Here is a 23,562-nt window from a genome sequence, read left to right as displayed (position 1 = left end):
AATCGTGCACCTATGGATGAGGACAGTGGGTAGGGAATGAGGGCGGAGGGTGGGGTGGGAACTGGAAGGAGGGGAGTTATGTGGGGGGGGAAGAGGAACAAATGTAATCTGAACAATAAAAATTTAATAAAAAAAATAATACAGGGATGTGCAAAAGTAGGTTTATAGTTGTAATACAAATAAATAATACAACAATAAATAAATAATACAAGAAGAAAATGTGTTTCATCTACTCACAACAGTAAACCTACTTTTGCCAACCCCTTGATTATACTTCCTTAGTCTAATTACTCTCCTACTAGCTTTTGTCAACTCCCCCCCCACACCCACCTTCACTTACAAAGGACCTTGCTTATTTCACTGAGAAAACTGAAGCAATCAAAAGATAATTTCCACAAACTCTCATTTGTCCCCACCTACTAGCATCTTTACCCATGTAGGCTGCCTTGTCATCTGTTCATAGATGAGGTATCCATGCGTCTATCTAAAGTCAGACCCTTTCCTTGGGTGCTAGATTCCATCCCCTTTCTCTTACCCAAAGACATTTCTTCAGCAATTCTCTCTCCCTGACTTTCCCAACTCTCTTTGGGTTGTTTTCCAATTATTTTCTATAAGGACACACTAAAATCTTAAATGCGGATGGTCATTCATTCAAAAATATTTCCCATGTATCTACCACTGTGATAAATCTATGAATAAAAAAAAGACAAAGGTCCCTGCCCCATGCAGTTTAGAATCTAGTAGGTGGGGACAGATTAATTACAAAATTTATTATATATATATATTATTTATATATATAAATTTTTTTGATTGATTTCAGAGAGGAAGGGAGAGGGAGAGAGAGATAGAAACATCAATGATGAGAGAGAATCACTGATCGGCTGCCTCCCGCACGCCCCATACTGGGGATGGAGCCCACAACCCAGGCATGTGCCCCCGACGGAAATCGAATCCAGGACCCTTTAGTCCACAGGCCTGGTGGGCTGGTGGGAAGGGGCATCCTTCTGGTCCCTTATGAGCCTCAAGAGCTGTTCCCTCACTGAGTCAAACCAGCCAGGGCACAAAGTTTATTCTTGAGGGAACAACTCTTGAGGCTCACAAGGGACCAGAAGGATGCCCATTCCCACCAGCCCGAGTAGAAAACCGCATTAACTCAAAAGCACAGTGTAGAATACTCCAAAGGGTTTTGCTTTAACAGTGGGACAAAACGAACACTAGATTAAATGCTGCTCTGGTCCCACTTAACAAAGCTTGAAAGCAAGCCTTTCCAGGAACAAACTGTTTTCAAGACACCTGTGTCCTAGACAAAACTCAATAATATTTATAGAAATACAAAAATATCCAGTATCTAACAAAGTAAAAATTATATCGAACGTGCAATCAAAAGTTATAAGGAATTCAAAGCAGGAAAACATACAAAAATAATGAGCAGAAAAATCAATCAACTGAAATTGTCTCATAAAAAGTTGACAGAATTAGTAGAAAAGGACATTAAAATAATTTTTTAAATATATTTTATTGATTTTTTTACAGAGAGGAAGGGAGAGGGATAGAGAGTTAGAAACATCGATGAGAGAGAAACATCGATCAGCTGCCTCCTGCACACCCCAAACTGGGATGTGCCCGCAACCAAGGTACATGCCCTTGACCGGAATCGAACCTGGGACCTTTCAGTCCGCAGGCTGACGCTCTATCCACTGAGCCAAACCGGTTAGGGAAGCATTAAAATAATTTTATAACTGTAGTCCATATATTCAAGAAGTTAGAGGAAAGATGCAGAAAGTCAAGTAGAGACATGGATGACAAAAAAAAAAATTCCCAAATTAAACTTCTAAATATGAAAACTACAATGTCAGTGTTGAAAAATACACTGGATTACTAACAATACCAAGTTAATCTGGGTTTAACAATGTATTAGACATTGCAGAAGAAAAGATCAGTAAATTTGAAGACAGAGCCATATAAACTATACAAAATGAGATAGAAAAAAGACAAGTAATAACAAGTGTTGGAGAGGTTGTGGAGCAAAAGAAAACTCATTTGCTGCTGGTGGGAATGTAAACTACTAGTACAGCCACTATGGAAAACAGTTTGGCCATCCCTCAAAAAAATTAAGAATAGAGTTACCATATGACCCAGCAATCCCTCTTTTGGGTATCTACCTGAAAAATTTGAAAACATTTATTCTCAAAGATATATGCACCCCTATGTTCACTGGAGCATTATTCACGGTGGCCAAGACATGGAGACAAGCAAAGTGTCCTTTGATAGATGACTGGATTAAGATGTGGTACATATGTACAATGGAATACTACTCAGCCATAAGAAAAGATGCAATACTGCCTGCCATTTTGCAACAGGAAAGGATCTTGAGAATATTATGCTAAGCAAAATAAGTGAGTCAGAAAAAACTAAGAACAATATGATTTCACTCATATGTGGGATATAACACTGAAACTCATAGACAGATAACCATATGGTGGTTACGAGGGAAGAGGAATGGAGACTAGTAAAAGATAAACAGGGCCAAATACTAATAGATGGTGATGGAAGATGATTTGACTGTGGGTGGTGGCACACGATGCAATATACAAATCATGTATCATAGAAAGGTACACTTGAAACCTATATAATCTTATTAACCAATGCCATCCTAATAAATTTAATTTTATGAAAAGATAAATTGGACTTTATCACAATCAGAAACTTCTGCCCTTTGAGAGATCCTGTTAAGAGAGGTGAAAGATAAGGTATGACCAGAAAAAAAATATTTGTAAATCACATTTCTAATAATGGACTTGTATCTAGAATACACTTTTGAAACCTCTATAATAAGAAAACAATTCAGCTGAAGAATGGGTAAAAGATTCAAACAGACACTTCACTAAAGAAGATATACAGTTGGCAAAAAAAAAAAAAACAAACATGAAAAAATGCTCAACAGTGTTCATTAGAGAAATGAACATTAAAACCACAATGACTTATGTGGTTGTTACTAGTATATTATTACTACACACCTATCAGAATGCCTAAAATTTAAAAGCCTGTCTATACCTAATGTTGGCTAGGATAGAGAGCACCTATAACTCTCATACATTCTTGACAGAAATATAAAAGGCTACAGCCACTTTGAAAAATCAGTTGAAAATTTCTTAAAAGGTTAAATATATACTTAACATATAACCTAGCCATTCCAGGTCTATTTATTTACCCAAGAGAAATGAAAGTATGTATCCATACAAAGACTTACACAAATGTTTATAGCAGCTTTATTTGTAATAGCCAAGAACCATAAACAACCCAGATGTCCATCAACAGGTGAATGAATAAGCAAATTATGGTATATTCATACAATTAGATACTACTCAGTAGTAAAATGAAATAAATTGTTCACCCTGTGACATAAATTCCAAAATAACTATGCTGATTGATAAAAGTCAAATAAAAATGATCATACTATATGATTTCAATTTTTATAAAATTGACAAAGCAAATTGATCTTTAGTAACAGAAAGCAGTTTGGTATGTTTGGAGATGGTGGGGTGGGTGTGGGAGTAAAGGAAAAGTGGGGATGGATTACAAAGAAACACTAGGAATCTTTTGGGGGTGATAGATATGTTCATTATCTTAACTGGAATGATGGTTGGATATATGTATACATATATCAAAACTTACCAAATTGGCCCTGACCGGTTTGGCTCAGTGGATAGAGCGTCGGCCTGCGGACTGAAGCGTCCCAGCTTCGATTCCGGCCAAGGGCATGTACCTTGGTTGCGGGCACACCCCCAATAGGGGCTGTGCAGGAGGCAGCTGATCGATGTTTCTCTCTCATCGATGTTTCTAACTCTCTATCCCTCTCCCTTCCTCTCTGTAAAAAATCAATAAAATATATTTTTTTAAAAACTTATCAAATAGTACACTTTAAATATGTGCAGTTTATTATATGTCAATTATACCTCAGAAAAGATATTTAAATTAAAAACTGGTATCTGCCTCCCCCTTTTCCCTCTGGTTTTAAAATTCATTTTTATGGATATAATTAACATAAAACATTGTCTGAGTTTAAGGTATATAATATACTGATTTTATAATTTATGTATCACTAGAGGCCCAGTGCATGAATTCGTGCACCAGTGGGGTCCCTTGGCCTGGCCTGCGAGATTGGGCCAATACCGGCTCTCTGACATACCATGAGGGGTCCCTGATTGCAAAAGGGTGCAGGCCAGGCAGAGGGACCCCACCAGTGCACGATCAGGGCCGGGGAGAGACGCGGGGAGGTTGGCCAGCAGGGGAGGGACTGCGGGAGGGCTCCAGGGCGTGTCTGGCCCTTCTTGCTCAGTCCCGATTGGCCGGAGCCCAGCAGCAAGCTAACCTACCGGTTGGAGCGTCTGCCCCCTGGTGGTCAGTGCACATCATAGCAAGTGGTTGAGCTGCCTTAGCATATCATTAGCAATTATGCTTTGTTGTTGAATGGCTGACGGAACACTTAGCATATTAGGCTTTTATTATATAGGACAATATGATTACCATCATAGTGTTAGCATCATAATTTTTTTTTCATGGTGAGAACAATTAATATCTAGTGACAGCTTTGAAATTTATAGCACAGTATTGTTGACTATAATCACTGTGCTGTACATTAGATCTTCAGGAGTTTGGTTGTAAGCTTGTACCCGTAGACAACATCTCTCCTGCACTCTTGCACCTATATCACATTCTCAAAGGTTTTCTATATTAACCATACAATTTTTCTCATGAATCAGTTTAGGATTCATTAATAAGTGAGTTTTTTTTAAAATTCTGGTTTTATTCCTGAAGTTTTAACAATTCACTCAATAACAAATATTTTTATTATTTAAAAACAGAATTCATAGTTAATATCAATGTGGCAAAATACTAAGGCTTTGCCATTACAATTATGTTAATTAAGTAGAATTGCAGGTATTTAGAATCAAAACAATAGACCATTTAAGATGTCTAAAGCCTAACTCAGCTGATAAAAAAGAGTAAATCTTCTGGAGGGAGAAAGATTTTCTATGATCCTGAAAAATAGGCAGAGTGGAATTATGGGGGGGATAAAAGCAAAGAGGGAAAAATCAATGCTGCCTCCTTTTTAAATAGCATACTCTGTCATTACTCAAAAAATATAATGCTATACTTGAAAATGTCACAGCACCAAAATGTGGGAAAAAGGAATTACTAATGCCTTACTTTGCACATTGTTTTAAAATGTTGATGGTTGGCTGGGCTGAGAGTACTAAATATATATATATTCTCCCCAAATGTAATGATAACAGTCATCACTGGTAGTTATGCTTAAAAACTTTCAGATTCCAAATTAAACATAAATCTACTACCAGAATTCTCAGATATTAAAGTATTTATTCAGCATCTTCAAAATGAACAAAACCACCACTATCCCCAAAGTATAAAAAGAAAACTAACAAGTTTAAGAAAAAAAGCACAGCATTTTAATGAAAAAATTACATTATAACAAGGACACTATACATTAAGTTACTATATACATATATATATACACACACACTTTTAAAACTTTTTAAAAAAATCCTGGTACAAATTAAATGACAACTTTCTCATACTCACATGATTAAGTATGTACTTTGACAGAATATAAAGATGAAATACAAGCTGATGAACCTCAAAATTAGAAACTTTAATGCAGGACCAGACCCCAAAATCTGATTTCCGTCACTTTTGTAACTTTTAGAAAATATTTACCTGGTATAAGCATACACATTTTTTTCTTTTAAGTAAGTTAACTGCTTACATAGAAAATCAGTATTTAGGAAAATGCTCACCATAGCTGTGTTTATCTATAATTCATTGTAGTGCATATAAAGTTCACTTGGAGACTTGGAACATAAAAACTACAATGAAGAAACAAGCTCATCTGTAATTATGAATTTCTAAGCGCTTATTCTGAATGTCCAACTTACTACTACAGATATTGGACCTTGTGATACATGACACAAAAGAGCATTTATCCAACTTTGCTGTAGAGCTGTTAGGAGAATGCCAAATAAAGATACCGAAAATTGTATGCACTTGTATTCAACACCCTGCACATTTAAAAGATAACTGAATATTTAAAATATGTAAACATACTTTTAAAAAAGTGATACTAAGCACCTTTAAAATACAATACTGATATATTGTGACTGAATATGCATTTAGAGGACAAATGAACTTTTTAAAACTAATTTAAAAACCATTTTTAAAGAGCTACTCATTGAAATACTTACATGAAAATATTGATAGTTCCAGTTTCTACCTAAAAACCAAAAGAGTATATAATTAGGAATTTAAACTTCCTTCATCCACTTTTCTTTTCTTTTGTTTTTTGTTTGTGGGGAGAATGCACGGTAACTTTCTATCCTCATAATAAAAGAGAAAAAAAACAGTATCAGAAGAGATGTTCACAGCCCGGCCAGCATGGCTCAGTGGTTGAGCGTCGACCTATGGCCAGGAGGTCACAGTTCCATTCTGGGTCAGGGTACATGCCTGGGTTGTGGGCTTGATCCCCAGTAGGGGGCATAGAGGAGGCACCCGATCAATGATTCTCTCTCATCATTGATGTTTCAATCTCTCTCTCCCTCTCCCTCCCTCTCTTAAATCAAAAATATTTTTTTTAAAAAAGAGACATTCACAGAGAATAAAGTGAGAGAAATATTTCTAAACTATGTTTTGTTCTTGATTAACTCTGAATCCTTGGACATCTCTCATCCTCATCCATAACTGACTAGAGTTTGTATCTTAACAAGCATTTCTCCTTAGCAACTCAACATCAAAAAATAAAGGAATGTTTCCAAAGAAATACAGTTCAATTGGTAAAATATTTAATAATAAATTATTATCATTAATGAAAGGTGAAGATTATATAAAATATTGCAAAAACGTTCCATAAAAAGTAGAAATAACAAATGAGAAGAACATTACCTACAATGGAACACTAAACTATAAATTAATTTGGACTTATTCCCTTAGTACACACAGACTAAGAGAAATCTGGGTTTGAGGTAACTAACAGTTGTGTTTAACTTAGCATAACATAACAGATCTGGCAGCCTATCTATAAATGCTGGTATCAAATATTTTCATTTATTAGGAAAATGATAAGCAAGTCTTATTAAAAATCATATATGTAATTGAATATTAATTTTGCATTAAATAGGGGTTTAAATAATAAATTTTATATTAAATAGGATACAAATCTAAAGAGCAAGGAATTTTAAAATTCCACCCACTTCTAATATAACAGTGCTTTATACTTATACATGTTGTGAACCTGAAACTATTAAAGTGAATTAAAAATGGGAGATTGGACTTAGAAAAGGAAAGAAAATTCATATTCATATAAAGTATTATGGTTAAATTCCATATTATATTGCACATGCTTTAAGTGTTAAACATTAAAATCCATTTGAAAATCTTATTACTTTTAAATATATCCACAGATGGTCTCTGAAGGAAACAAGTCTTTAAGTTGATTTCTTGATAGTTATAATTGACCTTCCAGAAAACAGAAGCTTATATTGAATATTTGAAGTAAATATACTTACTTAACAAGCAAATATATATAACACATCAGTTGTTTTAGTTTTAATATAAACTAAATTTTAAACTATTAATATTTACCTTTAAGTACTATAAATTCTAATACCATCAATTCAGTAAAAACTTCGGCATAAAAAAATAAATACAACTCAAATCCTTTCCTAACCAGAGCTGAATCTTCAGTATAAAATAGGAAGGAATCCTCTGCTGATATAAAAAAGTTCCCCAAATTATCTGTAAATACCATGGAATTCTATTATTCTTTCAGAATTCTTTCCATTTCTACATTTTTCTACCCATAGGTAGAGTTGTATTACAATACTGCATAAATCCATGTAATATACATTAATTTCTGTTGCTTATCTGATTAATTCAAGTTAAAATTCTCAGTACTTACCAAGATCCTATAAATTTCTACTAGATTACCATTAGTGTGCTATTGGTTTGAGTTACAAGTATAAAAATCAGAATGAAAGACGCTAAAATGCAACTATACACAGTTTCCACAGATGTGAGTGCTGGGCTTCGTGTTATGAAGTAAAATCTATTGTTTATTTTTCCAAATGAGAGACTACAAATCTCCTCTCACCTATCTGCCAATTTAAAACATTTCTTCACAACTTTAAAGAGGGAATAAGTTCTTTTAGAAATTTTTAAAAGCACCACACATGCTCGCGTGCGCGCGCGCACACACACACACACACACACAGAGTATTTTGTTCTTTTTCATTTTTTAAGAGCCAAAATTAGGTATTTCCAGGGAATAAGTTAGATAACTATTTGTGTTCAAGCTATATTACCATGGATAAGTTCAGATAGCCTTTTGAAATACTGGCCTTATCAGATACCCAAAAAGCATAAGAATTATACAAAATAAGAAGTGTAAAATATCTCTTAAAGTAAAAATATAAAATTGGCAACAAATATCAGTTTTAAATAAAAGCTACTCATCAAACCAGTCTTCAGTCCACTTATCACATTGCTGAGGTTTGACAATATTCACCTTCTTTTCTATGACATCAGAAGTCACCAGAGTTGTACAGTTCTGGAAAGCTTCAACAATTTATGTAGCAGATAATTTCTTATAGTCCAAAAATTTTTTTTGCTTCCATAGACAATGCTGGTTCTTTGGGTTCCTGTTTAACTTGGTTCACAGAAATGGTACCTTCTGGGTTTTCTTCAACTTTAAAACAAAAAAATAAAAGAAAAACCCTAAAGGTTAATATAATTTATAAAACAGGGATCTTTAGAATTATATAAATTAGAAGCAAAGCATAAAACAATAGTTTGGAAAAAAGAACTAGGTAACTTAGAAAGGCAGTTGGTATATTTGAGAATTTAGTGCTTCTGACATCTTAATAGCCATTCATGTTACATTCCTTCAGTATGCTTCAAGTAATGAAAAAAGGAAGAGACAAGAAATCTATGAAGTTATTCTCCTCTGAAGATACTTTGACAAAAACGTAGTCCATAATGTGATAAAATTATAAGGAATAACTAATATTTAAACATAACTGTAAAAGCATCTGTGACTAAAAGTTAAGAAGCCTCCCATTATTTCAAAATAACTTGTTTTGCAAACAGCAGGCATATGTATCATAAATTCACAAATGTGTTTCCATTGCCATATGGTTTTCACATGTAGTCATATATTAAGAAAATGTTCCCTCTCTAAAGAAACTTCACTATATAAGTACTTTAGAAAAAATACCACAACTTAAAACAATAGTTCTGCATGAGCTATGTGTTTGCTGATCTAAAATATTTCAGAATAGCCCTGGCTGGTGTTTCTCAGTGGCTAGAGTGTCAGCCTGCAGACTGAAGGGTCCCAGGTTCAATTTCAGTCAAGGGCACATGGCCAGGTTGCGGGACGATCCCCAGTAGATCAATGGAAAAATATCCTAGGGTGAGGATTAACCACCCCCCCCCCCAAAAGTAATATCTCAAATAAATTTAAAAGACAATAATTACTTTCTGGAAGGAACTACTTCACACTTTTCCTTACCCGGAAGAATGATGATTAAAAATGTAGGGAAAATATATGTTCTAAGGATAATTTCTATGAAGATTTTGCTTTTCAAAGCAAACTGCAAATCTTTTCCCACTAAACTGCCCAATCCAGAACAATTAGTGGAAAAAGAAGTGACATAGGTCAAGTAGGAGTTAACAGTCTATTACTATGTTGACTGGGCTCATTACAAAGTGAAAGTAACAAAGTCATGTATTATACCCAAGTCCCCTTTCAAATTCCACAGAACTCAACATTTAAGTCTATAACTCAAAATTATCCTTTAAATCTTTATATCTGCCCACTTCATTCCATTTTCATTATGTGCATATTAATTTTTCTATAATAACCTTTTCACTAGTTTTCCCTTTAAAGTTTAATTTTTCATGAATTCTAACATCACCATAGATTTTCCTGATCTAACATTACCACAGATTTTCCATGTAAAGATAGGTAATTAATGAATAATTACAGTAGAGAAAAAAAATAAGTTTGCTATTAAAACATATGCTCATAAAATGTTTTCCCTTTTTCTCATAGCTTTACTTGATTTCTTTACATATTACAAACCCACTGAGTAGAAATGATAGGTTTTTTTTTTCTGTAGTGCAGTGACGATAGCTCATAAAGTGTTTTAAAAAAAATCTTAAGATGATTTTAACTTACTAAGAGGTGGGTGGCTGTCTATAATTTGTATTGGAATGGTCTGTACATTTCCCAACAGAAACCGATGAACACTTCCTTCCAGATTCTCTGTATCCTCAGCATCTCCAACGTCCACCAGCTGATCCACTGCAGCCACATTTTGATCTGGTGCTGGAAGGTTACCCATGGTAGAGGCAATACTGTTGTTTGGGGTAAGGCATGTATCTGTTTGAAGGCCATGACTCTGACCACACTGTAGAGAATTATTATTTATTACAGTACTTCGTATTGAATCCAGAAGTCTTGAAGGACTAGAGGAGAGGTGGTCATTTACTGATATCAGAGCCGGTGATCCATCAGGAGAAGTGAATCTTGGTTGCAACTGTAAACCCTTTTAAATCAAAAAGAGTTACATCAAAACGTTTGAATTTACTATATAAAAGTTCTCATAGGCTATATTATTCTTTTGACACAAAATCGGAATAAAATATAAGAGTACAGTTGTAAACAAATATTATGTGAGGACAGAAATAAGAACCAAAGGAAAAGTAGGAAAACTAAATTTTATTGCATGCATAGTCCACTCAAACTTTTTCAAAATGTACTGTTTAAATTATCATTTTAAATCAAGATACAAAAAGTCAGGAAATTAACAATGAAAACATCTTTGATCATTATTATAATTCTATAACCAATCTGTAAGAAGAGGAGGAGGAGGAGGAGGAGGAGGGGAAGGGAGGTTGAAGAAAGAAGAAAAAGGTCTCAAATTTGGCTATTTTACTGAATTTCTACCTGTAGTTGTGTGAATATTTTTGGCTGAAATGAAGAATGTGAGGAGGAGAGCAAATGGGCTGATTCTGGAGACAAAGAACCCCTTGTCTGATTTGTTTCCACTTTGGTGGTAGACGATTCTTCTGGTGAATTTCCTAAATTATATAAAAAATAAACTATTAAAACAAAAAAATGTACGGCTTCTAGGATACTAGACTTAATTACAACCTTAACTATCATGAAATAAGGTCAAAGGTTTGAAAAGAACTTTAAGAAGTTATCTAGTCCACTATTTCCAGAACTTGGTAGATTATCAGAATCACTAAGGGAACTTTAAAAATATATAAATTCCTAGGTTCAACCTCTATTAAATTTAATTCAGTACATCTAGGATATACTGGAAAAGGAAATAATTTTTTTTTCCTTGAAAGACTCTACATCTGTAACTCTAATCAAGTCCATTTTCCATGCCATGATTCTGGATCATACCTAAACTTCTCTAAATCTGAGAAAACTATTGAACCTCTCAATTACACGGACCAAACTTAACTCATCTTTGGTAGCCCTAGGACAATGCCTGGTATAAAGTAGGGCCTCAATAATAACAGTATAAAATTTCTTTCAATAATTCATTAAGGAACAAATGTTTTCTCAATATTTCAATTTGTAAAGTAAGTTGTCCTTAGGGAATTTGATTCCTTCTCATGTAATTCTTATGTTAACCCAAGTATATTCATCATTTTAAATCAATCAAAAACCAATTACCAACAGCCATTTATTGCTTTCATAAATGGCACTGGTGTCAGACAAGGATGGCTTTTTTCTGTAACCTTCACCATGCTATTTAACCCAATTTCTAAACTTCAGTTTCCTCATCTGTAAAATAAGGATAATAAGGGAATCTTCCTCAAAGGACGACTGAGAGGATTAAACAGGACTCTCACATTTCTTGCCTTTTTCATTTCTAATTGTCCTTCTACTTCATTCTGCTATGACTACTATGGTCATACCCTGGACTATTCTACATCTAAAATCTCTAATTCAAACATCCCATTCTCTGATCACAACTTCTTATCCTCCCAGGTATTTTTGCTCAGGTACTCCATTACTAATTGTTCTTCAACCTCATGTGAACCTCCAGTCAAGTGATTCCTCAGTTTTCTTCAGATCTATCAACCTCTTTCTTAATAAAGTTATCTCCCCATCCAGCTTAGCGTGCTGGGTTTATAATTTTAGTCACACTCTTGGAAATATCCTGAACCCTCTTGTCTCTCTGTCCTTGGGTCATACCCACATAGTAAAACCCTAACTCTGGATGAAAATGGCTTCCACTGCCTATACATGTGAAGCCAAATGCCACTGAAGAAGAAACTCACGGCTACTACCAAAACCAATTCATGATCATCAACATCAACCTGACGGTCACCTGTATGTGACAACCTTACAATGTTTCTCTTTCTCTGTATTAGGAATGGTATCTAATCTCCATTGTCTTAAAATCTTGGCCACCCTTCCTGAGATCTTCTCTCATTTTTAGCACTCTTACTTCAAAGAGAAAAGAAAAGCTATCAGATAGAAATTTCTTCAACTTCCCACCACCAAAGCTATCAAATATCTTCATCTTCACCTATTTCTTCAGATCTCTCCTGTCTTAAAATGCCTTCTCTCAACCCCATAAACCCTTCATAGCAAACTTCTTGAAAAAGTAGGCCACACTGTCTCTATTTCTTCATCTCCCATTCACTCTTCATCCACCCACATGGCTTCCACCAATCCACTCTACTGAAAGGGCTCTGATACGAAAGCTTTCCAAACCTGGTCTCATGATCTTTTTCACTCTCCCCTGTGGTCACCAATACCTATTCTTATGCCAGTGTTACTGAGCTCAGTAAATGCCTCTATTTGACAGCTGCTCATGGAAGAAACTCAGGAATCATTCTAGATTATTCCCACTCTTTTACCTCATGCACCTATTCAATTGATAACCAAGGCCTTTAGTTCTACTTTTAAAATAACTCTTAAATCTGTCCACCTCCAATATGAATGCTCCCTGTTAAACCAGCGTCATATTTCAAAGGCACAGCTGAAAGAGCCTCCTAGACCTGTTTTGCTTATTCAATTTTATCTCCAAGCATTATCTATGCTGAAAACCACACTAACTCTCTTAATTCCTTGAATATGACAAGCTCTATCTTGCTTAGCCTTCGAACATGCTATTTTTTTGATGGTCAAATTCCTATTTATTCTTCAGTTCTTAGTCTAAAAGTCACTTTCTCAAGTGTCACTTCCCTACTCCCTGGACTGTTATATGTCTCTATCACTATTGCCACAAAATTTTGCAAAACTCTCTCATGATGCTTTCCCTAATAGTGATTAATTAGAACATATTGTTTGGTATCTTTTTCTCTTGCTAAACTTTCAATTTAATTAAGAAAGAAACTTACTTGTTCTCCATTAGGCCTGCCATTTATCACCTTGAGTGAAATATGCACAGAACAAATGAATAATGCTAAAGAATTTGAAAGTTATCTGTAGTCAGTGACTCAAAGGTTAATATGCCCAAGAATAAAGAAGTAATTGTGAGAGAACCAAGATGGCGGCATAGGTAAACACCAGTACTTGCTGCCTCTCACAACCACATCAAAACTACAACTAAAGACAAAACAAATATCATCCAGAACCATAGGAAAGCTGGCTGAGTGGAAGTTCTACAACCAAAAGGAAAGAAAAAAGCACAATGAGACTGGTAGGAGGGGCGGAAGTGTGGAGGCATGTGTGAAACAGGCTGGCAACTGGGTGCGCTGTTGTTTTTTTCAATCGGGAGGGAGATACAAGCTCCCTATTGCTCTGAACTCCAGTTCCCGGCGAGACCCTGGGGACCCAGACTCATACAGGGAGAAACTGGACTGTCTAGCATCGGGACAGGAACACGAGGGCGGCTTTCTCTCAGAGGTGCTTGCAGCGATCATTGTTCCTGCGTCGGGGCACGGAATGCGAAGACACGGAGATGCAGGAACCTCCCCGGCGCAGGGCTGACTGGCAGCCATTGCTGTTTGCTCGCTCTGGTGATTCCCTGAGACACTGCCCCACCCAATTTACAACCCCACCCAAGCTGTGCGCAGAGGCTTTTGCATATGAATGGCCTGTTCTTTCGCAGCCTAACCTAACAAACTGCAGCTGGGTCAGAGAGCTCCAAAACTTCCAAAAGAAGGCCCAAGGCTCCGCAGCAGCAGCCTGCCTTGATTCACAGCTGCGCCTCATCTGGGCACTTCCAAGCCCCAAACAAAGGAGGAATCTGCAGATCTCTCTGTAGCTCCTGCTGGGTGGCCTCAGGCAGTGGCTGACTTTGCACCTCCTTGGAGATCCAAGAGCCAGTGTACCCAGTGGTCAGTGTGAGACTATACCAGATTACAACTCTTCACATCCATAAGCGACACACTCAAGGGGCAGACTCAGTGAGCACCAAAGCCTCACTGAAGCAAGTCCTGCCACATAAGGGTGTCTCCAGCACAGCAGTTCTCCCCTTACAGACATAGCTGGTCCTCACAGCCAATTGGCCTGGAGGTCAATTCCTCCCAGTGATACCAACAGCAATCAAGGCTTAATTAACTACAACAAGACTGTGAACACAGCCCACAAAGGGGTGCACCAAGAGTGTCCACCTCAGGTGATTGTGGAGGCTGAGCCACTGGGCCCTATAGGACACCTACCACACAAGGCCACTCTATTAACACAGGGAAGCAGCCAAAATGTGGAGACAAAGAAACATGTCACAAACGAAAGAAATGGAGGAAAGCAAACTACTGGATATAGAGTTCAAAACCATGGTTATAAGGTTACTCAAGAATCTTCTAGAAACATCTGAGAAATTTAGTGAGACCCTCCAGGATATGAAAAAGGACCAAGCAGAAATTAAGCATACACTGACTGAAATAAAGAATAATGTACAGAGATCCAACAGCAGACTAGAGGGTCTCAAGAATCAAGTCAAAGATTTGAAATATGAAGAAGCAAAAAACACCCAACCCGAAAAGCAAAAAGAAAAAAGAATCCAAAAATATGAAGATAGTGTAAGGAGCCTAGGGGACAACTTCAAGCATACCAACACCCGAATTATGGGGATGCCAGAAGAAGAGAGAGAGCAAGATATTGAAAACCTATTTGAAGAAATAATGACAGAAACTTCCCCTACCTGGTGAAAGAAATAGACTTACAACTCCAGGAAGCGCAGAGAACCCCAAACAAAAGGAATCCAAAGAGGACCACCCCAAGACACATCATAATTAAAATGCCAAGGGCAAAAGACAAAGAGAGACTTTTAAAAGTAGCAAGAGAAAAACAGTTAGTTACCTACAAGGGAGTACCCATATGACTGGCAGCTGATTTCTCAACAGAAACTATGCAGGCCAGAAGGGAGTGGCAAGAAATATTCAAAGTGATGAATAGCAAGAACCTACAATCAAGATTACTCTACCCAGCAAAGCTATCATTTAGAATTGAAGGTCAGATAAAAGAGCTTTACAGATAGAAAAAAGCTAAAGGAATTCATCACCACCAAACCAGTATTATATGAAATGCTGAAGGGTATTCTTTAAGAAGAGGAAGAAGAAGAAAAGGGTAAAGATAAAAATTATGAACAACAAAGTGACAACAAATACATATCTATCAACAAGTGAATCTAAAAATCAAGTGAATAAAAAATCTGATGAACAGAATAAACTAGTGAATATAATAGAATCAGGGGCATAGAAAGGAAGTGGACTGACAATTCTTGGGGGGAAGTGGGTGTGGGGGGTGCGGGAAGAGATTGGACAACAATTTTATACCTATAGACGGACGAGGACAGTGGTGGGAATAAGGGCATGGGGTGGGGTGGGAACTGGGTGGATGGGAGCTATGGGGGGCAAAAAGAGGAACAACTGTAATAATCTGAACAATAAAGATTAAAAAAAGAAATAATTGTATTGTATATAGTTATTCATAAATTTATTCTAAAGCATTTTTTAGGTGTTAACTTTTTAGCAGGCATCATGCTATGAACTAGGTATATTAATTTGAATAAAATACAATCCTTGTACCCCTGAGGAGATCAAATCATAATGAAGGATACAGATGTGTAAACAAAAGGATACCATGTTAAATGAAGAGGTAAATACAAAGGAGTAAATAGCTAACTTTATACAGGGGGTGAAGTTAAGAAAGCACTTACAGCCAAAGAGATTATTATTTGAGTAGTGAGTGGAGTTTGCCATGCAGAAGAGAGAGAAGACATTTCCAAAAGAGAGAACAAAGGGGTTGAAATAAGTTTGGGCTATTGAGAGAACAGAGGAGTTAGAACATATGAGAAAAATCAGTTTCCTGATCAGAGTATCTTAGTATTAGTACTGGAATTAACCTAACTTTACAGTAAACTGTGATAGTAATCAGACTCAAATTTCAATCATAAAGAAGCATAAGAGCTGATTATAAGAGGGAATTTAAATAGCTGGAATTATTTTGATAAGTCCTAACATAGTTACTCTTTTCTCTTTGAGCCATGATTTCCTTATCCATTAAATTTTATTAGATGAGATACTATCTTAAATGTCTTCCAGTTTTAACATTGTTTGATTTTATATTTTTAAAGGTATTAAGATAACCTACCTTCTGCAAATGTTACTGTCACAGTCTCTCTGAGAATATTCCCACTGTCTGTAGTCCACTGAAGCTAAAAAGGGAACATTCACTTCAGTAGAATATTAAAAAATATTTTAAAACAGCAATACAACTGTCATATTCCGTCATAGTATAATTATGTTTTATTCTGTAATTATTCTCTTCACTTGTTTATATTCTCAAAGCACAAGTATACTTCACTAACTAAATGCATTAGCTTCCCAAGTTCAGATAGCAAGACTGGTTAGAAAGTGTAGGTGGCAAAGACTGTTGCTAAACAAACCTGTTTTCATTCCTGAATTTGGGATAAAGAATAATTAAGAGTTTTGAATAGAAAAGACTAGTAGCTCTAGCTTTAAAAAAAAATCTGAATCTATTAATCTATTCATTTACTGAATTTGGATAGTAAAAATGTGGAGAACAAAGAATACTGTTGCTGATATTTTAATGCCATAATCACTACCTGCATTACAATGACTAGTTTCTGGGTAATTATATTAATCTCTTCAGAGCAGGAAAAATTTTCATAGAAATTACCAATATTCAGAGGGAAACTATCACAGTATGAAGTAACATTAACCCTTTTCGGTCCAACGTCGAGGCTAACTCGACAGACCAGGCGCTAGGAGCAGGTCCAATGTCGAGGCTGAGGTTGACACCGCAAACCGGTTCAACGTTCAATCCCGTCAATTAATTTGGACCAGACTATTTGAATTCCAAAAATAAAATTGGACCGCAAAGGGTTAATATCCATAGGTGGAATATAGAACATTATTACTTTGTTTATTCAAGTGTGAACTATTCTATTTAAATTTACCCACCTACTTAAAGAGGGGAAAATATACATAGCATGTAATCAATAACTGTCTGTTGAATGAATAAGGTATACTTTTTACAGAGATAAACTATGCTGATTTTAAAATAAAGATTACTATTACTATTATTATAGTCAGAGTTGGATATTCACTGGTTTTTCTTCTTGTGAAAGCAAAAAACAGATTTAGTTAAATCATCATTTAAGAGTTCACAGTATTTACGTTTTAAGAAAAATACCCCTATTTTCTCTTATATCATAGTTACTTACATGGCCTAATTGCAATCATCCCTATTAGTCCAAATAGTAATGGAGGCTGAGAAAGATTATGTAATAAAACAAGGAATTACAGTTGTAATCATACCGTTGCTGGAATAATCTCTGAGTTAGATACATTATCTCCATTTCTCAAGGATTTCTGTACTTCATGGATGTGATTTTTTATATCATTTACAGTTGGAAAAAAGGATAAATTATGTCTTTCAGGTACCTCATCAGATTTGAACAGTTCTCTTTCCACAAATTTTCTGTAGATAATATAAAATAGAATAAAACATAATCTAGCGATTTACTTTAGATCACATGAGAGAAGGTTCTCTTTTTAGCATAAACTAGTATAAAACATGGTTTATAGCTTTATAAGTACTTTAACTTTTTCCATTTTCATTTCCCTACCTTAAATCATAGAATTCATGTGATTAAAGAAATGTAATATTTACATTGGTTAAACAACTGTATATCTTAGAGTGAGCTTTACATTTTTATGATTTAAAGGAATCACTATTTTCAATTTAAGGATGTTTTTGAATGCCTACTAGGTCAGGCACTGCACTGTACACTTCACATCAAGTATCTACTCAAACCCTTAATATAATTCTTTGCATTCCCACTTTATGGATAAGGAAACTGATAGGTTGCAGAAGTTAAGTAATCTGCCCCAAATTGTACACTTACCTAGTAAGTAAGAGACCTTGGGCTCTCACTCAGATTATCTGCATAAATATCATGTTATGTTGCTTCTAAAAGGCATCAATTAATATCATATAAAATATGATCTCCTTGCATTTTACAAGTAGACAAAACAGAAGATAGAAATAGAAGGCAGTATTGCCATATAATTATATAAAAATAGATACATAAAAGAAATTAATATATAAAATTTTGTGCATTGCATTAGGTAGACCATATCGCAGAGCTGTATTATACCTCTGTTCTTTAAAATACAGGTTTAGTAAATAGTGGATTGCTTTATCAAGTTCTGGTTCTAGTCTAACAATGCCTCAATGAAAATAAATATAAAATGTCTAAGAAATCTGCTAAATAATAAAGTAATGTATTAATTAAGGAATAATCCTAGAAAATACTCATTAGGTTATTCAGATCAAACTACACAACAACGAGTACAAACAGGTCAATTAAGTACAAGAAATCATGGCAAAGACTACAGGCTGTAGATTCAGACCTAAGTTGCAGTTCTGCCTCTATCTCTTAAGCTAGTTATTTAACCATTTTCTCATCTGCAGAATGAGGAAAAATATACCAATTTTATAGTAGTAAGAATAAACAAGTTCATGCATGTCATGTACATAGCATAACACCTGGCACACACATGGTAAGTGCCACATGACAATAATAGTTACTAGTAATTATTATATCCTGAGTATCAATAAAATTAGACCAGAGTGCTACATATAAAATTTCATTAGACAAAGAACTATCCATATTCTTCTGCTGTAATAAAATATATTATATTTCAAATAGCTTAAAATAAGTACCGTGACCTAGAGGTTTTAAAATCTTTGGTTCTATACTTAAATGTTACACTCAAAACCATAAAAATCCTACAAGAAAACATAGTCACTAAAATCTAGTATCTTTCTTATAGCAGTATTTTTTTCTGATCTATCCCCTCAGGCAAGGAAAAATAAAAATACATAATAAACAAATGAGATTAAATCAACTAAAATGTTTTTGCACAGTAAAGGTAACCATCAATAAAATGAAAAGACAACTCACTGAATGGGAGAACACATTCGCCAATACATCTGATTAGGGGTTAATGACAAAATTTATAAAGATCTTATAAAACTCAACATCAGAAAAACAAATAATATAAGTTAAATAAAAAATGGGAAAATGACCTGAATAGATACTTCTTCAAAGCAGACATACCGATGGCCAATAGACAAGTGAAAAGATGCTCAATGTCACTAATTATCAGAGAAATGCAAATTAAAACCACAATAAGATATCACCTCACACCTATCAGAATGGCTAACATCAATAAGTTAACAAATAACAAGTACTGGTTGGTATGCTGAGAAAGGGGAACACTTATGCACTGTTGGTGGGAATGCAGATTGGTGAAGCCACTGTGGAAAGCACTCTAATGGCATATTTACTGAAAATTTCTATAATATTAAGTGTATTACTTAAATCAACAAACAAAAATGAAAAACATATTCAAGCAATTTGTTTCTACTATACCTTAGATGTTTCCTTACTGCATACACTTGTTCTATTCCTTGTGATACTAATTCTTGAATCTTATGTGCTACTTGAGGATGTAGACGTGAGGGTAATGTACAATTCTCATCCCTAATTGCAGTTTCCTCTTCTTCCATAGAGGACACAGGAAAAGGGGAAGGTGACAAAGGGAGGGAGGGAGTCTCCAATTCGTGATACTGATGAGCTTGCTGTGTAGGTAACTGTACGTACCACCTGAAAAAAGAAAATTTTAAAATTATATTACTAGACAAAGGCAAGAATCATAATTACATCTGTTAATACTTATCAAGAGAAGGAATAATCCTTTATGAAAAAATTATATATTATTATATCATATTAAACATAAATTTAAATTGCCCTCTGCTTAACTTTTCTAAGATTGGTTTTAAACCCAATTACATAAAAATCTTTTTTTTTTTAACAGACTTTTTACTATGGCCCTAAAGTTAAGGAAAGCACAGGATTTAAATATATATGAAAATGGCATTTTAAATCTCCTATTAAGTAAATTTCACCTCAAAATAATGAGACTTTTTATAACATCATCTTTTGAATTGTGTACTTTCCCACTCGTCTACCGTTTTGTCCCCAGATTACAACCCCTGTGTTGCACCTATTATTCTTCCAACCAAAAAGTGGACACAAGATTGAGCTATGTGGGAGAACTGTCTCTGACAGGAGCTCAACAAACTGCCTATACAGCATTCCAGCTCCTGTTACCCAATGAATAAGACTAAAAGGTCGCTCATACAATAGTGCAGTGCACAAAACAAATGCTAAGAAAATGAAACAATCTGGTAGGATACTGTTTTAATTGATATATCTGTACAAAATGTTTGCAATGACTGATATTGCATAAAATGGAGCCTACTTAATTAAAAGTTATATGCAATGTTCTCCAAACTGAAGGATCTAATTATTGAGTTTATTTATTTTTCATACATCTGAAAGTTTTTTTAAAGATCATACAAAAACTATGACCCATACCCTTGACCCCATTATACAATTGCAAATTCTAGACTGATACATAAAAGAAAACTAATATTTCTTCTTATTTAAGACCTTAGGGAGCCAAATATGAGGGCAGAAGATGATTTTACTTTGGGTGGTGAGCACATAGTGTAATATACATATCAAGTATCACAGAAAACTCCACTTGAAATCTATATAATTATATTAACCAATGTCACACAATAAATTTACTAAAAAATTAAATTAAACTTAAAAAATTTTAAAACCTTAGTATAAAAGATATAAAACAGAATTTTAGGGCTTAGGATTCATTTCTGGCTGCCACAAGTAATCAAAGGTGGGTTAAAAAAATATTCAAGTAACTACAAGTTTGGCTCCTAATAAGTATCTAAAACAAAGTACTAAATACAGTATATAGTGAAATGTGTTGCTAAAAATGTATTTGTCATTTTGGAAAAAAACTTCCTTATGGTATACAGAATTGTTTGGTAAAATTTAGCCATGATATCTGGCTGATAAACTCAATGGCTTATACCAGGGGTGGGGAACGTATGGCCTGCAGGCCATAAAAGGCCCACGAAATCATTTGGTCTGGCCCTGCCAAGACATTAGGGGTGAGTTAATTAAATGTTTGACCAAATATAGCAGGCTAATTTTTTTCTTTGTTTTTCTTTTTTAAAATTTATCTTTATTGTTGAAAGTATTACATATGTCCCCTTTGTTTGTTCATGTTTCTTTCCCATTGATCGCCTCCACCCCACCCTCACCCCCACCCAAGCCTTCACCACTCTATTGTCTGTATCCATGGGCTATGCATATATGCATGTACTAGTAAATTCTCTAGCAGGCTAATTTTTAAGTTGATAATTTTGTATGGCCTGCAAATGATGTTATAAATATCCAAATGACCCTTAGCAGAAAAAAGGTTCCTCACCTCTGGCTTATACAGTGTCAAATCATTTTAATACTTAGGGAACTACTAGTGAGGCATCCACCTTATAAAAACCGTTAATAAAATAACTGGAAACCATAATTATTATTTCTCTTACAGAAGGAATTCTTGCAAATGGAGCTAATTAATTTATAAAATAAAATATCATCATATAAATGTCATACCTAAAAACACCACCAGCATCTACCAAGTTCTTCTTTAGCATGTTAAAGGCTTTCTCTTGCTCCATTCGTATAATTTTCTTATCAATTTTGGGGTCTGTAGGAACTCTATATTCAGGAAACTTTTGTACCTTTTTAATGTAAATTCTTTTTATAAGAAAAAAGAGAATTTTTTATTATATTGAAATCTCAAGAAAACCTAATTTATCAACCAAAAGTTTATTTGAAGCATTAAAATTTAGAAAAAATTCAATTATTCTAGAAAGCACTCAGAGGATTATGTGAAAGACATGCTATATTCTCAGTGCTTCATAATACTTAGCAAATTAACAATAATCATAATTTCAGTAAAAATACCTAAATACTTCTGGATATTAGCTTTTTTTTTTTTCTGGATTTGCCACTTATTCATTCTTCTGGAAGCCATCATTACCTCACACCAGGATTACTTTACTAGCCTCCTTCTGGCCTCTGGACATTCAGTCTTTCATTACTTAAATCTACTTGATACATCAATGCCACAATAATTCTTCACATTTGCACTTCTCTACTAAAGAATCTATCTGCTCTTTAATGAAATAAAATTTCTTAGCAGCATTCAAGGCATTCCATATGATTCTAGCTTTTTACCTAGTCTTTATATATATATATATATATATATATATATATATATATATATATTTCTTTTTTTTTTTTTTATTGATTTCAGAGACGAGGGAGAGGGGGAGAGAGAAACATTAATGATGAGAATCATTGACCAGCTGCCTCCTGCACGCCCTCTACTGGGGATCAAGCCCACAACCCAGGCATGTGCCCTTGACTGGAATTGAACCCAGGACCCTTCAGTCTGCAGGCTGACACTCTATCCAGTGAGCCAAACCAGCTAAGGCACTTTTTACCTAATCTTACTTTCAATTACCTCAAATATAAAATTGCTTTTCCTATGAAGGTTATATCATTTCAATGGAGAAATCATCCTTCTTCCTCTAATACTAGTAGCAAATATACAATCATGCCTATCTTTATTTATATAGTCCTCTTAGCCTACAATTTATTTCCTTTAACTCTCTACCTATCCAAATTCAATCTAAACCTCAGCACCCAGGCTTTCCATACTTTCTGTCCTATTAATATATTTGCATGGTTATATTCTCTCTCTGAAGATAGTTAGCTAATCCATACTATATACTATTAAGTTCTCTAAAGGTGTTGTTTACTGATCTACTCCAACAATATTTTAAGTTCTCCATGATTAAGGAAAATCTTTTTTTAAAAAATATATTTCTTTATTGGTTTCAGAGAGGAAGGGAGAAGGAGAGAGATAGATAGAAACATCAATGATGAGAGAGAATCATTGATTGGTTGCCTCCTGCACGCACCCCACTGGAGATTGAGCCTGCAACCCAGGCATGTGCCCTTGGCCGGAATCGAACCTGGGACCCTTCAGTCCGCAGGCTAACGCTCTATCCACAGAGCCAAGCCGGCTAGGGCGATTAAGAAA

General features: G+C 34.9%; 1 protein-coding gene across 3 annotated transcripts in view; it reads right to left on the bottom strand.

Moving 5' to 3' along the window:
• The window catches only part of CARF (calcium responsive transcription factor), a 52,710-nt gene that overhangs the window by 9,496 nt on the left and 19,652 nt on the right, over positions 1–23,562 (bottom strand). For 2 of the 3 annotated variants that reach the window (XR_001349612.2, XR_002831145.1), the window contains 8 exons: positions 22,065–22,208; positions 19,956–20,189; positions 17,833–17,995; positions 16,643–16,706; positions 11,021–11,154; positions 10,250–10,619; positions 8,579–8,758; positions 6,264–6,292 (listed from right to left, as the gene is read on the bottom strand). Coding sequence is in view for 1 of the 3 variants with exons in the window: in XM_006082421.3 (XP_006082483.2) it covers positions 8,658–8,758; positions 10,250–10,619; positions 11,021–11,154; positions 16,643–16,706; positions 17,833–17,995; positions 19,956–20,189; positions 22,065–22,208 (1,210 nt within the window). In the remaining 2 variants the exon portion in view is untranslated. Of the gene's footprint in view, positions 1–6,263; positions 6,293–8,291; positions 8,759–10,249; positions 10,620–11,020; positions 11,155–16,642; positions 16,707–17,832; positions 17,996–19,955; positions 20,190–22,064; positions 22,209–23,562 lie in introns of those variants that run through there. The other variant, XM_006082421.3, reaches the window with a different exon arrangement.

The sequence above is a fragment of the Myotis lucifugus genome, unplaced genomic scaffold (assembly GCF_000147115.1).
Source record: "Myotis lucifugus unplaced genomic scaffold, Myoluc2.0 scaffold_3, whole genome shotgun sequence".
Lineage (NCBI taxonomy): Eukaryota > Metazoa > Chordata > Mammalia > Chiroptera > Vespertilionidae > Myotis > Myotis lucifugus.
Note: the sequence above shows the minus strand (reverse complement) of the source record. Positions and strands in the feature narration are given on the sequence as shown.